The following is a 16,909-nucleotide window of genomic DNA, read 5'->3' as shown; positions in this document are numbered from 1 at the left end:
TTGTAACAATTCATAATTGATTGACCGTTATTGACAGTTATTCAGCAATCTTGTGCTGTTTGTATTGCCGTAAATCCGTAAGGAGTTTTTCTGCTTTTTAAGTAGGTTAAATGTTAAAAAGTTCACTTAAATCCATTGACTGTTGAACTGAGAGTATGATGAAGGGGATGGGGATGACACAGCTTATCATGTGAGAATGGTCCCGAGTTCAGATGGAACGTACAAGGAAAGTACAAGCCTTACAATGAGACCAGTGTAACACACAAGAACAAAATATAATGAAGAAAATCTGCCAGAACTTAGTTCAGTAATGTGTCAATATTTATATTAATCCCAGTTAAAGACCCCCTGTGGTAAAAATCAAGTTTTTATTGTTATTTATATGTCTATGTGGTGTTTTTAATACGCTTTAAGACAAACCATGTGCAAATTCATATAAGTCAACACCATTGCTGAGTATTTTCTCTTTAAAACTGCAGTGAACCAAAAACACGGTTTGAAATCGCTGGTGTTTGTGACGTCACAAACTACCTTGTAACCAATCACGTCAACTTGTGGGCGGGCTTTAGCATATCATTAACTATGACCGCTCTGGGGAGTCTCAAGCGAAGCCAGGTTATCCTGGTATATATTTCTATTGATATGAAAAATCAGGTACATTTAACAATATAGCGGGTGAATTATGTATATGTTGTATATTTTGATGTTATGATGAAATATATGCCTTTCTCCACTGACGTTGTAAGTGGTTCAAAGCGTTAAGGATGCTTTTTTTTAAAAGGCAGACTGAGATGGCGAACAGAAACATGGTTTGTGTAACATTAGCAACACATTATTTGCTGTTTGATAACATAGTCAAACAAAAGGCTAATCATATTAACTACAGTTATGTGCTCGACGTTTTAAAGAGCGATACCATTGTGCTGCGTTTACTACAGTAAGTTGAGTAAAACTTGACAGAGTGGATCTCTGAGCTGGTGTGAGTGAGTGGAGGCGGGGCTAATTTGCATATTAATAGGTCTGCGTATACTTAATGAAGCAAGGGTGTAGAGTTACATTCAAGCTATTTTAAGGCATGAAAAAACGTTTAAATGTGCCATTTTGTGATCAAAGATTACTTTTAAGTAGGGATGCGCCGATACCAAGCTCATGTACTTGTACTCGTACTCGTAAAAATACCCCCGATACCAAAGACCGATACCTCACGTGACGTAACTGACAGAATTTTCCGTACACAGAGACACCGGCGGCAGCAGCAGAAACAATGTCAGCCTCAGGGATGTGGAAATACTTCAAGATTAATAATGACAACCCACACATTGCGAACTGCATGCTTTCAATCACAATTCGCTATCGATTAGTGAAGGCGGGATAGGCGGAATCGCGCTGAATGACACAGACCAGAAGCGCGCTCTTTCTTTCTTGCGCGCGATCCCAGGTCTCTCAGACAGCGCGCGATCAGTTCTCCTCGCGCCTGAATGGTCAAATGCACACATAGTTGTCAAAATGTCCATAGTTTGGAGTATCTCACGTAAATACAGTCGGTTATGGCTTAAGTCGATGTAAACATTTGGGTGAAAACAGGATATGTGTCAGTATCCATGGATTCGGTCTTAAAGGGACCGTAGCCTATATTTGTCATTAATGTTAATAAAACAACAAAAGATGTTAAATAAATGTATACATGGTAAATAAACCTACTGTATCAGAAAAACAAGTTTATTTAATTTGTATCTCTATAGTATTTGTTGTATTGTTTGTAATTTGTAAATTTCTTTTTATATAACAACAATTATATATATTGGTAATTATGCCCTTTGAAGGTTATTGGACACTGTGAAATATTTATTCTTTAAGTTTGTGACAAGCACATAAAAATGATTACTTTTTTCATTAGAGTAATAATAAAGAAGCTGTCCTACATTCATTAGTCTCACTGTGTTGTGCTTGGAAAACTGCAACATCACCAAAAAAAAAAAAAACAAAGAGAGAGAGAGAGAAATTAATAAATGTATAGGCATCGGTATCGGCGAGTACCAGAAAAAAGTATCGGTACTCGTACTCGGTCCTTAAAAAATGGTATCGGTGCATCCCTAGTTTTAATGGATAAAATTATTGACTACAGGGGGACTTTGACACACAACTACCAGCTACATTAGTAATATTTTGGTTATTTGATGACTTATTGTCAACATACAGGGGTTGGAGAATTAAGCTGAAACACCTGGTTTTAGACCACAATAATTTAATAGCATGGTGTAAGGCCTCCTTTTGCAGCCAATACAGCATCAATTCATCTTGGGAATGACAGATACAAGTCCTTCACAGTGGACAGAGGGATTTTGAGCCATTCCTCTTCTAGAACAGTGTCCAGGTCACTATGTGATGCTGAAGGAGGAAAATGTTTCTTGACTCGCTCCTCCAAAACACCCTAAAGAGACTCAAAAATATTTCGATCTGGTGACTGTGCAGGCCATGTGAGATGTTCAGCTTCACTTTCATTCCGTCACAAGTCTTGCTGTGTGTATTGGTGCATTATCATCCTGATACACGGCACACCCTTCAGGGTACAATGTTTGAAGCATTAGGTGCACATGGTCCTCCAGTTCGGTAGTTCTTGGCAGTGACGCGTCCATCAAGCACAGTAGGAAATGCCATGATATTGCAGCCCAAACCATAATTGAGGGGTCTTCTCCACACTGTAACTCCCAAGTATGTGGGAAAGACAGTGAAGGTGGACTCATCAGAGAACAATACATGTTTCACATTGTCCACAGCCCAAGATTTGCACTGCTGGCGCCAATAACACTGACATTTGGCATTGGCACGAGTAACCAAAGTTTTGGCTGAAACAATTTTTTCAACAGTTTTGGTGGAAACAGGAGAGTCGAGGTGAACAATTCTGCAGTGTTGGGCAGCTGTGGTTTTATGTTTTTTGGATACTATCTGGGTTAATATCTGGACATCCTCTTTCTCTTGCGTCGACAGTTACTCCTGTTGGATGTGGTTCATCCTACATGGAGGTATGTCAACATTACCCTGAATACCATAGCTCTCGATACACCACAATGACTTGCTGTCCTGGTCACAGATGAGCCAGCAAGACGCGCACCAACAATTTGTCCTCTTTTGAACTCTGATATGTCTCCCATTATGTTGTGTGGATTGCAATATTTCATGTACAGCTGTGCTATTGCTCTGCTAATTCAATCTTCACACTCTGCTCTTACTGATGGAATGTAAAATCAGTAAAGATCGGCCACCAGGACACGCATATATAGGCATGAATCCTCCAACACTATATTGGCCAGTGTTTCAGTTTCATTGTCCAACTCCTGCAATTACAATGTTGAAAAATTGTAAATTCTTTAAATCAAACTGCCAACTCACAACACCAGCATGTGTCTCCTAATATCCAAAGATAACAAAAAACATTCCATTTATGTATTATATATTAGTAATATTTTGATCATTTGTTGACAATGTAACTGCAACGTTATAGGTCCGAGCTTGCAATCATGATCACCAAAGAGTTCTTATAGCCAAAAAAAAAAAAAAAAAGTCTGTCTGATCTGACTCAAAACTAATTAGATTGCTTCAGAAGACATGGATTAAACCAGAGTAATCTTAGGCCTATCAATTACTACTTTTAGTCTGTCTTGTGTATGTGTGTTTTTAAACCTTTAATTTCTTTAAAGACTTTTCTGTGTTTGTGTTCTGCAGAAGAAAGAAAGTCATACGCATCTAGGATGGCACAAAGGTGAGAAAATTATGAGACAATTTTCATTTTGGGGTGAACTATGTTAATTTTAAGAAACATTAGACATACAGCACCATGTCATACAATAAAAATGAGGGGAGTATGTAAACAAACAATAGATGAAGTAAATTACAAACTGTCTTACAGATATCATTTTATTGTGTGTTTGCCATCTTGTGGATGCACGTCACATTGCAGGTTTGCAAACAACTGTGGTGATGTTTACAGAAATGCAACTGATTGCACGTATCATGGTTAAGTTATTTCACTTAAAATAAAATAAATGTTAACTGAAATTAAATATAAAAAACTTAAACTTAAATATAAAAAACCTATTGTAAACCTTATTTTAAAACTTATTTTATTTCAGCTAGTTGCCAAGGTTTTCATTTAATGAAAATATAGCCATTTAAAAAACAATAACTAATAAAAGAATTAGATTAAAAACAAAAACAGAAATATAAATAGGCTATCTCAATGATAGGCCAACTAAAATAACACTGGCATGTGTTTGAATGATCATAAACCACAATATGCAATAATGTACTTAGCTAAACTTGTAAAGTAGGGTCCAAAATGCTTCTGTTGCAGAGTTAATTGTCTAATTTGATGCAAAATTATATTTTTAAGTTCAGTAAAAAAAAAAAAAAATACATAAATTTCAACGGGTTAGTGTATCTCTATTTTACCATTATCCAGCATAATTTGAGAGGCTTGAAATAAAAATATAGGCTATTTTAGAGAAATATAGGCCTATACATTTCAGAAATATATCCACCCATCCTTCCATTTACCAAACCACTTGTCCTTATGTAGCCTATGTGTATACACATAATAGTATTATATATATATATATATATATATATACACTTAAATACATATATACTTAAATATATATACACTACCGCTCAAAAGTTTGGAATCGGTGAGATTTTTAATGTTTTTAAAAGAAGTTTCATCTGCTCACCAAGGCTGCATTCATTTAATTAAAAATACAGTAAAAACAGTAATATTGTGAAATATTATTACAATTTAAAAGAACTGTTTTCTATTTGAATATATTTTACAAAGTAATTTATTCCTGTGATCAAAGCTGAATTTTCAGCGTCATTGCTCCAGTCTTCAGTGTCACATGATCCTTCAGAAATCATTCTAATATGCTGATCTGCTGCTCAAGAAACATTTGTTACTATTATCAATGTTGAAAATAGTTGTGTACTTTTTTTTTTCAGGATTCCTTGATGAATAGAAAGTTCAAAAGAACAGCATTTATCTGAAATACAAAGCTTTTGTAACATTATACACTACCGTTCAAAAGTTTGGGGTCAGTAAGAATTTCTATTTTTATTTTTTTGAAAAGAAATTAAAAAAAATTAATACTTTTATTCAGCAAGGATGCATTAAATCAATCAAAAGTGACAGTAAAGACATTTATAATGTTACAAAAGATTATATTTCAAATAAATGCTGTTCTTTTGAACTTTCTATCCATGAAAGAATCCTGAAAAAAAAAATTGTACACAAATATTTTGTACAATTGTACACAAATGTTTCTTGAGCAGCTGATCAGCATATTAGAATGATTTCTGAAGGATCATGTGACACTGAAGACTGGAGTAATGATGCTGAAAATTCAGCTTTGTAAAATATATTCAAATAGAAAACAGTTCTTTTAAATTGTAATAATGTTTCACAATATTACTGTTTTTACAGTATTTTTAATTAAATAAATGCAGCCTTGGTGAGCAGATAAAACTTCTTTTAAAAACATTAAAAATCTTACCGATTCCAAACTTTATATATATATATATATATATATATATATATATATATATATAGGCTATTTTAAAGTAATATAGGCCTATACATTTTAGAAATATATCCACCCATCCTTCTATTTACCAAACCACTTGTCCTTATATAAATGAATGCCTATATAATTTATTTAATTAATAATTTTTCATTTAAACCCACACGTTAAAAAAAACATAATATAATGAATCGTTATTTGAAGTGGTTCTACTATAGAGTTGGTGGATTGGTTGTGTTCAGCAGGTCTCTGCAGTATAGTGAAATACGGTCTCCTCCTCCTCCAGTCTTCCGCCTGCTGTCATTACACACATTGACCTCCAAACATGGCCGGCGTACGAGCCCTCGGTTCCCTCTCCAGACTCACAACCAGAAGATATACCCTCTTTCCAGGTACTTCACACCTCCACAATCTTTCCTTAAATTACTCTACATCCCTATTGAATTTCGCTTTGCCACTTGCGTAAATAAACCACTTTGGAGAGTCATCTCACTCACACCTGACTGAAGTAGCTTAGCTCAACTGCTAATTAACTCAAGGTCTAGTGCTCAATGTTTTAGTTTCATGCGCGTGCAGTTTACGTTGTAGTAACATTGCAAGGAAACGCGCGCGTTTATAAATGCTGTTATTAATTTCATTTTATTAACAGTAGAGTTAACGCAGTGACATGCTGTGTTCCCATTCAATTCATATAGCCAATGCTGGCCATTATCTCTTAATGTATGAAGAAAAATTGTAATAAATATTTGGGCTATAAAAGAATTTTATAGCCCAAAGAAAAATTTTAATAAATATTTGGGTTATAAAAGAATTTAACGTGTTTAATATTCGCTAACTCCAGAGTTGTTGCCTCTGCCGTTTTAATTATAACTTCTGCTAATACATCTGCATAAGTATTATTGTTAAAATATGGCTAATATATCAGATTTGTTTACAAAGAGCCGTTGTATTCAGTTCACTATGTTTTCATCATTATTGAGAGGTGTATGACATTATCATTATGGGTGTAGTGTAGGTTAAGGGGAAACTAGGTTAAAGTTCATCTGTGGCTGTCCTGCTGGAGTCATGTCCTCTATAGGCCTGTATACATTGTATTGTAATAGATCTTCACTGTCTTCAACTTAGCCTGACATGACCCTCACTGCATAGAGGTATTTTTATATTAGGTATTATGACTTTTGAGTCCATTTCTGTGATTTTTAACCTCCTTTTACCCCCCCCCCCCCCCCAATAAAGGTGTAACCAGGCGGACCTTTAAAGTTGCTGCTTGTATGATGGGTAAACATTTTTTTATATATTATTTATAATGAAGAAAATTGAAAAATTTTGGGTGTAATGGTACACAAACATGACGTTTCGGTACGTACCTCAGTATTGAAGTCATCGTTTGGTACGGGTTTGGTACAGCAGGGGGAGAAAACTAAACATAAATTTGCTTCTTTTTTTATTAAACAGTGGTTTATTGAACAAATTGTGTCTCTCCCTTTAAATAAATTCAATTATATTTAACATTTTCTTAAGAATGAAAATTTTTTTATCTCAGCTAATGCTGTAAACTATATACAGGGAAGCCCTCTTCTTACACATTACTATAATATTAAAGGTTACAATTAACAACAGAACCCAAACTAATAAATTCAGTTGCTATTTATTTTTATATATATTAATAAACACTCAAATATTAATAAAAAAAAAACATGTAAATTGCACATAAGGCAGGTTTTGCATTAACTTCTAAAATTAATCCAATTCATTTTTTAAATATGATCATTTACACAGTTACTGTCATAACTTGTTTTCATGACAAATTTATTTCAACATATATATTAAATGTCTTAAATTTCGTTGTTCTGTTTTCACCATGAAAATAGCCTTGTTGCTGACATGGCGTAAATAAATAAATAAATTTCAACATATATTAAATAATTAAGACATTACTAACAGGTAAAGTAAATATAATGAATTTATAAGCTAATATATTTAGTGAAATGCTCCCTCTAGAGTTCATTTCTCTAGTGAACTGACATGCTGTGGACACTAAATGACTTGCCTGAGGTAAATGTAATGCTACGTGAGATATTATTCTCAAGCTGTTTTATTGACGTCTTTCCGCGGTTGAAACACTGGTTCAGAGATTACACGTAAACATATCTATGCATACAGCGTCTGTTCTACCACTTCTGCGCTTCTGTGGCGGTTAGCAAACAGCGTTGCATTACCGCGCGCGCCCCCTTCTGGATTGGAGTGTGGATCGCCTGTAACCGACTATATTCGTCGTCTGACCGTAACGTCCGTTGAATACATGTACCGTTACACCCCTAAAATATGTATGTATATATAAAATATTTCAATTATTTAATGTTTTGCTTGCTTTTTCATTTTCACGTATTTTCAATATTTCCTCAGCTCGTACACACGTGAGCTATGAGGTCAAGGGAGATGTAGCTGTGATCCGCATGAATGATCCCAATGCGAGGGTAATAGTCGTCTCTGCAGCCATGTTAATTCATTCAAATGATATCATAATATTTTATCATAATGTGTATTTTGCGATCTTTAGGTCAACACACTGTCTATTCAAATGCAAAGGGAGATGACAGAAGTTATGGATGAGGTTTGGGGAAACAATGCTGTCCAGAGTGTTGTTCTCATCTCGACCAAACCCGGCTGCTTCATCGCAGGGGCAGACATTAGGTCAGTATCAGAATTTTCTGTTAATGGTTATGCTGATTATTATCAAATACAGTGCTGATATCTAGCCTGTTGTTTACTGTACCATGTGTTTAGCATGATTCAGGCCTGTAAGAGTGCAGAGGAGGTCACTGGCCTTTCTCAGGAGGGCCAGAGGATGTTTGAGAAGATTGAGAAGTCTCCTAAGCCCATTGTCGCTGCCATTAATGGATCGTGTCTTGGTGGAGGCTTAGAGGTACTGCATTCATGTTCATATGTAGCTGATTTTAAAGTGCCCCATTATGCTATTTTAAAGGTTCCTAATTTTGTTTGGGAGGCCTCCTCCAAGAGGTTTACATAAGAAACACTTTAAGAAAGTGTTTGCGTTTGTTTTATTTTATATAGCAAAATATCTGATTATTATAAACTATATGAGTGATACAAACAATAACTTATGCAATACATTAAGTTCAACACAAAATTTGAGGTTTAAAGTGCATTTATTTCTACAGAAAATACAAAGCTGATATTGTGTTTGTGTGTTTGTAGTTTGCCATCGCCTGTCAGTACAGAATAGCCACCAAGAGTAAGAAGACGGTTCTGGCCTGCCCTGAGGTCATGCTCGGCCTTCTGCCTGGAGCTGGAGGAACACAGAGACTGCCCAAAATGGTCCGTAGTATGCCACAGACATGTTTAATAATTATTCTCTTGATTGAATCTTCAAAACTCAAGCGTGGTTGTCTTTACACCTTTGCTTTTATGTAGCTTGGTCTTCCCAGTGCTTTTGATATAATGCTAACAGGAAGGAACATCCGTGCAGATAAGGCTAAGAAAATGGGACTGGTTCACCAGCTGGTGGATACCCTTGGTAAAACATTTTCTGTGTATTGCAGTTGTGTGTGTGTATATATATGTAACACAGTAATATTGTGAAATATTATTACTAGGGATGTGCCCGAAGCCTAAATCCGAATTCGGAAAGACAAGAAAAATGAAAAACATTGAAATATATTTTTTCTCCCATGTCATATCTTTCCCATCACCATGTCCCTTTAGGAGCTCCGTAGAATGCCTCATTTCCTTTCCAAACATAGTATTCGGCTTCAGGCACATCCCTAATTATTACAATAACTTTCTTCTATTTTAATATATTTTTTTTTAAATGTAATTTATTCCTTCAGTGTCACATGATCCTTCAGAAATCATTCTAATGTGCTGATTTGCTGCTTAAGAAACATTTCTTATTTTTATCAATGTTGAAAATGGTTGTTTAATATTTTGTGGAAACTGATACATTTTTTTAAGATTCTTTGACTAGAACTGTTCAAAAGAACAGCATTTATTTGAAATAATTGTTTTGTAATGACATAAAAGTCACTTTTGAACAATTTATTGCATCCTTGCTGAATAAAAGTATTAATTTCTTAAAAAAAAAAAAAAAAAAAAAAAAAAAACAGGGCCTGGACTGAAGAGTCCAGAAGAGAGGACTATTGAATACCTGGAGGAAGTAGCTGTGGAAGCTGCCAGAGGTCTTGCTAACAAGAAAATCTCAACTACCAAAGAAAAGGGCTTGATGCAGAGTGAGTATTTGCAATGATCGACTACAGGACAGTTGTAGTTTCAAAATGATTTAGACACACAAGCTATTTTGGCTTTTGTAAGATTAAAGGATTAGTTCACTTCAGAATTAAAATTTCCTGATAATTTACTCACCCCCATGTCATTCAAGATGTTTGTCTTTTCTTTCTTCAGTCGAAAAGAAATGAAGGTTTTTGAGGAAAACATTCCAGTATTTTTCTCCATATAGTAGGCTTCAACAGTTACCAACGGGTTGAAGGTCCAAATTGCAGTTTCAAAGAGCTCTACATGATCCCAGACGAGGAATAAGGGTCTTATCTAGTGAAACTATCGGTCATTTTCTAAAAAAATAAAAAATTATATACATTTTGAACCACAAATGCTCGTCTTGCACTGCTCTGCGATGCGCCACGCATTACGTAATCACGTTGGAAAGGTCACGCATGACGTAGGCGGAAGTACCGATCCAGTGTCTACAAAGCGAACGTGCAAAAACTCTTTAAAACCCCCTTGACAAAAAAAAAAGGTAAAACAACGATGTCGGATGTAGAGCCTTTTGAAGCTGCACTGAAACTGATATTTGGACCTTCAACCCGTTGGTAACTGTTGAAGTCCACTATATGGAGAAAAATCCTGGAATGTTTCCCTCAAAAACCTTAATTTCTTTTCAACTGAAGAAAGAAAGACATAAACATCTTGGATGACATGGGGGTGAGTAAATTGTAATTCTGAAGTGAACTAATCCTTTAATATTCATTTTCTTAATAAGTGTTGCATACATATAGCATAAAATTGCTTCGATTATTATATACAATTATTTCCTTGCAGAAATTCAAGACTACGTCATGAGTTATCCGTTTGTGAGACAACAGATCTACAATACAGTTGAGAAGAAAGTCATGAAACAGACCAAGGGACTGTACCCCGCACCACTGAAAATAATTGAGGTGTGATATTTGTTATTCTGTGCTTAATAAAGCTCTAAATCATAATAGAAATAGTTTATATTGATACCTGCTTGTTTTCTCTTTCAGAGTGTGAAGGCTGGTGTTGAACAGGGTCTGACTGCAGGGTACCTGGCTGAGTCACAGGTGCTGTGAAAATGTTTAAACTGCTCTATTGTACAATAAACCAGAATCATGCAACTAGGGCTTCCCCAGACTGAAGATGTTTGTAGTAGTTACTCATTTAAGCCTTTAGTCAACTAGTTGCAAGTTTATGCTATAAATTTAACTACTTAAATGTACACTCACAGGCCACTTTATTAGGTACACCTTGCTAGTACTGGGTTTTTGCCTTCAAAACTGCCTTAATTCTTTGTGGCAAAGATTCAACAAGGTGCTGAAACATTCCTCAGAGATTTGTCAATATTGTCATGATAGCATCACGCAGTTGCTGCAGATTTGTCGGCTGCACATCTATGATGTGAATCTCCTGTTCCGCCGCATCCCAAAGCTGCTCTATTGGACTAAGATGTGGAGGTATGTGTATAGCATAATCTAATTATGCACTTTTTATTTCCATTACAGAATTTTGGCAAGTTAGCCATGACCTCTGAGAGTAAAGCACTTATTGGCCTTTACCACGGTCAGGTCACATGCAAGAAGAATCGATTCGGAACCCCTCAAAAGGAAGTAAAGTATGTATTTTCTTCATCTATTACAATATGTAAGTTTATGAGGGAAACTGACAGTTATTGCATGGATAAATTTATAATGCAGCTACTTAATAGTTACATTTAATTCTTGTAGAACAGTAATTCATTTTTCCTTTCATATTTTTAGAACACTTGCGATCTTGGGAGCGGGTCTGATGGGTGCTGGCATTGCTCAAGTGACTGTAGATAAAGCCATTCACACCATTCTTAAGGACACCGCACTGGAGGGACTCAGTCGTGGAGAGCAGCAGGTCTATAAAGGGTGAGTCTTAAATATACTGAAACTAGAGCTGCGCAATTAATCGTTAAGAGTCTGATTTCGAATTCAAATGTATATATTTTTTTTTTAAATAGACTGCAGCAATTAACATTTTATCAGAACCTCTAGTAAATAAATATTGATTCAATTCTCAATTTGTCCAGATTTGTGCAGCTCTACCTGAAACTAAAGAATTAAAAATGACAAATAGATCAAACCCTTAACCTAAATTAAAGCTGCTCTGATGTTTTCCCCCTACGTTATTTATATTTTGCATTGTATTTTCTTTTCTTTTTTCTGTTTTTATATTTTATTTTGCTTTACATTTAATTCATTTTTATTTTATTTTAATTTCAGGCTAAATGACAAAACCAAGAAGAAGAGCATAACATCCTTTGAAAGGGACAGTTTTCTGTCCAACCTAACGGGACAGCTAGACTACAATGGCTTTAATAAAGCTGACATGGTCATTGAAGCCGTTTTTGAGGACCTGAGTATCAAACACAAAGTCCTAAAAGAAGTTGAAGCAGTAAGTTAATATCAAACAAGACTGAGATTTTAAACTCTCACCCTAAATATATATATAAAAAAAAAAACTTTTGATGAAACCATATTTTGTCATTGCAGGTGATTCCTCCACATTGTATATTTGCTACCAACACTTCTGCTTTACCAATCAAAGATATTGCAGCTGTGAGCAAGCGGCCTGATAAGGTAAGAAACTGTTAATGAGTTCTTGACCACCATGTGAGAGAGTTTGAGAAGATCTCAAACTTACTGTGTTTTGTTTCAGGTAATAGGAATGCACTACTTTTCTCCAGTCGACAAGATGCAGCTACTGGAGATCATCACCACTGACAAAACCTCCAAGGACACAACTGCCTCAGCGGTGGCGGTCGGCCTGAAGCAAGGCAAAGTCATTATCGTCGTTGGGGTGAGATATTGTATATTCTTCCATCAATCCAGAATGCATGTTTTACAGATCTACAACATTGAAATGGATTGGAATAGCTAATTGCAATGTTTATCTTCAGGACGGACCAGGATTCTACACAACCAGATGTTTAGCTCCCATGTTAGCTGAGGCAGTGCGTGTATTGCAGGTCTGTGTATTTCCTTTTGAATTATTCATTCCCATCTGTTGTAAAAGTGTTAAATCAGGCCATGGTGACGTTCTTCATAGTAACACCTGATATACAGATCATGGTTTTGTTTTTTACATACAGGAAGGTGTCGACCCCAAGAAGCTGGACTCCCTGACCACAGGTTTTGGCTTCCCTGTGGGTGCAGCTACCCTGGCTGATGAAGTGGGCATTGATGTGGCAGCTCATGTGGCCGAAGACCTCGGCAAGGCCTTCGGCTCCAGATTTGGAGGAGGAAATGTTGAGGTCTTGAAGACCATGGTGGAGAAAGGATTCAAAGGTACATTCTTTAGCTTAAGCACAAAGTACACTTCAGTTTTGATGCGTTTGACATGTATGTGTACAGCCGAACGCATAGCCTTTCAAAGTAGACTCTGTTTGATAGTATGTGTGAAAAGTTTCATCTTTGACCTGTAATTTGCGTTTTCTCCACTGACTTTCTATGATGTTCAAAGCGTTTCTAAGGATACTGTTTTTGAAGGCGGCTGTCTGACTCTGAGATGGCAGATGGGAACATGGTTTGTGTAACATTAGCAACACATTATTAGCTGTTTGATAACGTTGTCAAGCCAAAGGCTAATCATATCTGCCATCGAGTTTGAAACATGCATAGTAGAGCCCTTGTTAAAGAAACCCAGTCTTGTCCTGTTTCTAAACTTCTTTTCATTGCATAAATCCTAGAAAAGGTTGTATTTTGTCAGCTTTCTTCATTTTTAGCAGAGATAAATATGGATACGTTTTAGTCACGTTTCAGAACTGGTCATAGTGCTGAATCTGCCCTTATTAGGGTATTAAATGATATTTTATTAGAAGTTGACAAGGGAAACTTTTGGACTTTTCTTGTTAGACCTGACTGAGTGCGGCTTTTGACACACTGGATCATGTTCTTTTGTTAGAGCGCCTCGAGCGGTGTGTTGGGTAAATGGAGCGGCTCTACGTTGGTTACCTGGAGGGTAGAACATTCGCTAAAAAGATTGGGAATCATTATTCTTCTGCTGCTCCTGTAAATTACGGGGTACCTCAGGGCTCTATTTTAGGGCCGTTGCTTTTTTCTCTTTACATGATTCCGCTGGGCTCTATATTTAATAAATATGGCATTTCATATCATAGTTATGCTGATGATACACAGTTGTACCTGCCTTTCAAAGCAGGAAGTAATGCTGCTGAAAATTCTTTGCTGAATTGCCTTAAGGAGGTGAAATGTTGGATGAACTATAATTTTTTTTAATGCTAAATGATAAAAAGATAAATTGTAATTTGTGTTTGTGTTTGTGTCAACATTAGGGTTTTAAGACATGCATCATTATAATTAGTAATTATAGTAGTATAATAATGTTACTAAAATTGTATTTTTAATACATTTACTTTTAATTTATAGATAATAAGTGAGATTTCAATGGATTTTTTTAACAATGAACTAGGAAATGTCCCCGTTTTCCATTTCAGAAATAAGCGGAATAAGCGAAATTTATGGCAAAATTTGTCATTCATATGTGCCCTATAGACCTATATTTAGTTTTTGACAGGAACAGGGTTCCTACACAGTTTGGAAAATTATGGAAATTGATTTGAGTAATTTCCAGGTCTGGATAAATATGGGAAAAAAGTATAGAACAAAAATTGTTTCCCCTATTAAGTTTTCTAAAGTATAAAATTAAGAATTTCTGAAAAATATTTTTTTTTCATACAAGCAGAGTGTTTTCATGGCAAGAGTTTAGTGATTGTTGAACACGGCTGAATGAATTCAAGGCACACATTTTCCTACAAAACTTTGTGTTTTGAACTTCACTAAAAGAATATTTACTCAAATGCCACTCAAACCAGCAACAGATAAAGGACAAATGTCCTAAATGTACATCTAAATCACACAGTACTTTGCTGTATGGTGTTCATGAAACATCAAACCACATTTACAGTATTTAACTGATGTGTCACAGATGAATATATGCAGGTTATAAAGTGTTTTAGGTTTCCTCTTATCATATAAGCGCATGTTATTCTTAATTTTTTAGTTTTTTTCAAAGTGATATTTACAGATGACTGTACTATATACCAAATATGATGCTGAAATGAATGTTCCATGAACCATTTTTGTTAAATATGGTCATAAAAATCTACAGAGAGGTCTGGAAACGTATGGAATTTTGAAATTGAAAATGTGCAGGAACCCTGCAGGAATGAAAGCAAGATTTTAAGGGATAGAAGTACAATATGTACAAAGTTCAACTGACAATATGGCTTTCCAAAAGACTTTCAGTAGACAAAATCTCCATAAAACAGTTTTGAAAATGAATATGATCTCAGACAATTCAATATGGCGTCTACCCTGATTAATTCTGTTCTTTGGGTTTATTGACATTAACATACACATAAACAAAATATTTTCTCTCAATTTACTATTTAGGCCGGAAATCAGGCAAGGGCTGCTACATCTACCAGCCAGGACTTAAACGCAGAGATGTGAACCCAGAAGCTCTGGAGATTTTGGAAACATACAAGCTGACGCCAAATGCTGCAGTGTAAGTTGTTTAGACTGTTATGGCTAGATGTATTTTAATTCGTAAAATGACTTTTTATCTGGACAAATGCAGTGTTATTTTGTATTAGGATAATGCATAGTTAGTTTATCATCCAATAAACAGTATTTCTGCTCAATCATCACTGCTTCTTTCTGTCTCTCCACCCAGAACTTCTGACTCAGACATACAGTACAGATTGGTGTCTCGCTTTGTGAATGAGGCTGTTCTGTGTCTACAAGAGGGCATCCTTGCCAATCCAGTGGAGGGTGACATTGGGGCTGTGTTCGGTCTCGGCTTTCCACCCTGCCTTGGAGGTGAGACTCTAAAGTCTTGATTTACTTTTTGATTTTTTTTTTCTTTAACTTTTCCTTTAAAAACAGTCCTTGTCAGATTAAAGATGTGCTTACACAGATACACACGGGAGCGTTTGAAAGCAGGCGTCTATTAGCGAATCCCTAATGCATCCGCTGATAGACGCCTGCTTTCAAGCGCTCCCGTGTGTATCTGTTTAAGCGCTCGGTGAAGAGTGTCAAAGATGTCTATTTACAACACGTTTTTAAAGCGTTGATCATTGTAGCCAATCAGAGTGGGTGGATTTTTATCATTATAGGGTGGTTGTGTACCCACACTGCCTACACACATTTATGTTCAAACACCATGGAAAAGTGAATTTTGCATAACAGGTCCCCTTTAAGGTATATCTGCATTCTGTCCTTTCATTATTTGAATTGTCCTATTGTCAATGCAGGTCCCTTCAGGTTTGTGGACCACTTCGGTGCAGACAAACTCGTGGAAAAAATGAGAAGGTTTGAGGAGGTCTTTGGGAACCAGTTTACTCCTTGTCAGCTGCTGCTCGATCACGCTAAGGATCCAAGCAAGAAATTTCACAAGTGACTTCAGCCGTTATGTGCCATTACGACTTCATAGAAGTTTCAGAGATTTACATGAAAAACAAGCAATCGATTGTGCACTTAAAGCAAGAGTTCAGAATGTGAAGGGCCTTTTTGTTCCTTGTTAAGGAAATAACAATTTTCCCCCGTAAGATGGCATGTGCTTGACTAATATAGACTTTGGCCAAGTGATAGCCTTTTACTGAATTAAACAATTTAGTTTTTGGGTTGTTTTTGTATATTAATGAACTCTTTAGGTGAAATTGTTTTCTAATGGTTGTGTACAAATAAAATGTACAGGCAGAGACATCAGGCGTGTTCCAGTACAGCCGGGGTGTCAAAAAAACCCTAATGTATAGTTCAAAAGCACTTGTCTGTAAAATAATTGTTTTAATTTCAGCGAGCTTCGGTACTTGTACTCGATCTCTCTCTCTCTGGACATAGAAAGTGGCCTCAGAAAAAAATCATGTCAATGAATTAAATGAAATGTTAAAGTCTTCTATGATTTATGGCGTTTTTATTGATTTTCATGTGGTGTTTACAAGTGGGACCATTTTTAGGCAATGAGTACTACGCTTTCTGATGTAAGAATTATTTTGACGTTCGTTCAGAGCTGTTGTGATA

General features: G+C 35.8%; 1 protein-coding gene across 1 annotated transcript; it reads left to right on the top strand.

Moving 5' to 3' along the window:
- Positions 1–5,841: 5,841 nt before the first annotated feature.
- hadhab (hydroxyacyl-CoA dehydrogenase trifunctional multienzyme complex subunit alpha b) lies at positions 5,842–16,782 on the top strand. The gene is made up of 20 exons (XM_051867423.1): positions 5,842–5,962; positions 6,807–6,848; positions 7,977–8,047; positions 8,131–8,264; positions 8,358–8,496; positions 8,790–8,909; positions 9,006–9,108; positions 9,698–9,820; positions 10,647–10,765; positions 10,853–10,909; positions 11,348–11,457; positions 11,603–11,737; positions 12,092–12,263; positions 12,362–12,448; positions 12,528–12,668; positions 12,769–12,837; positions 12,961–13,156; positions 15,281–15,395; positions 15,564–15,709; positions 16,144–16,782. Exons 1-20 carry the CDS (start codon positions 5,896–5,898, stop codon positions 16,287–16,289), a joined length of 2,292 nt encoding a protein of 763 aa, XP_051723383.1. The 5' UTR covers positions 5,842–5,895; the 3' UTR covers positions 16,290–16,782.
- The last annotated feature ends 127 nt before the right edge of the window (positions 16,783–16,909 follow it).

This window comes from Ctenopharyngodon idella, chromosome 17 (assembly GCF_019924925.1).
Source record: "Ctenopharyngodon idella isolate HZGC_01 chromosome 17, HZGC01, whole genome shotgun sequence".
Classification (NCBI taxonomy): Eukaryota; Metazoa; Chordata; class Actinopteri; order Cypriniformes; family Xenocyprididae; genus Ctenopharyngodon; species Ctenopharyngodon idella.
Note: the sequence above shows the minus strand (reverse complement) of the source record. Positions and strands in the feature narration are given on the sequence as shown.

What these genes read in the sequence shown, in the direction of transcription:
- hadhab (XM_051867423.1), top strand. Translation starts at nt 5,896, where the DNA reads ATGGCCGGCGTACGAGCCCTCGGTTCCCTCTCCAGACTCACAACCAGA. An exon ending in CCAGCTGGTGGATACCCTTG is followed by an intron (nt 9,109 to 9,697) that starts GTAAAACATTTT and finishes AAAAAAAAACAG; the next exon opens with GGCCTGGACTGAAGAGTCCA. An exon ending in AGGCAGTGCGTGTATTGCAG is followed by an intron (nt 12,838 to 12,960) that starts GTCTGTGTATTT and finishes TTTTACATACAG; the next exon opens with GAAGGTGTCGACCCCAAGAA.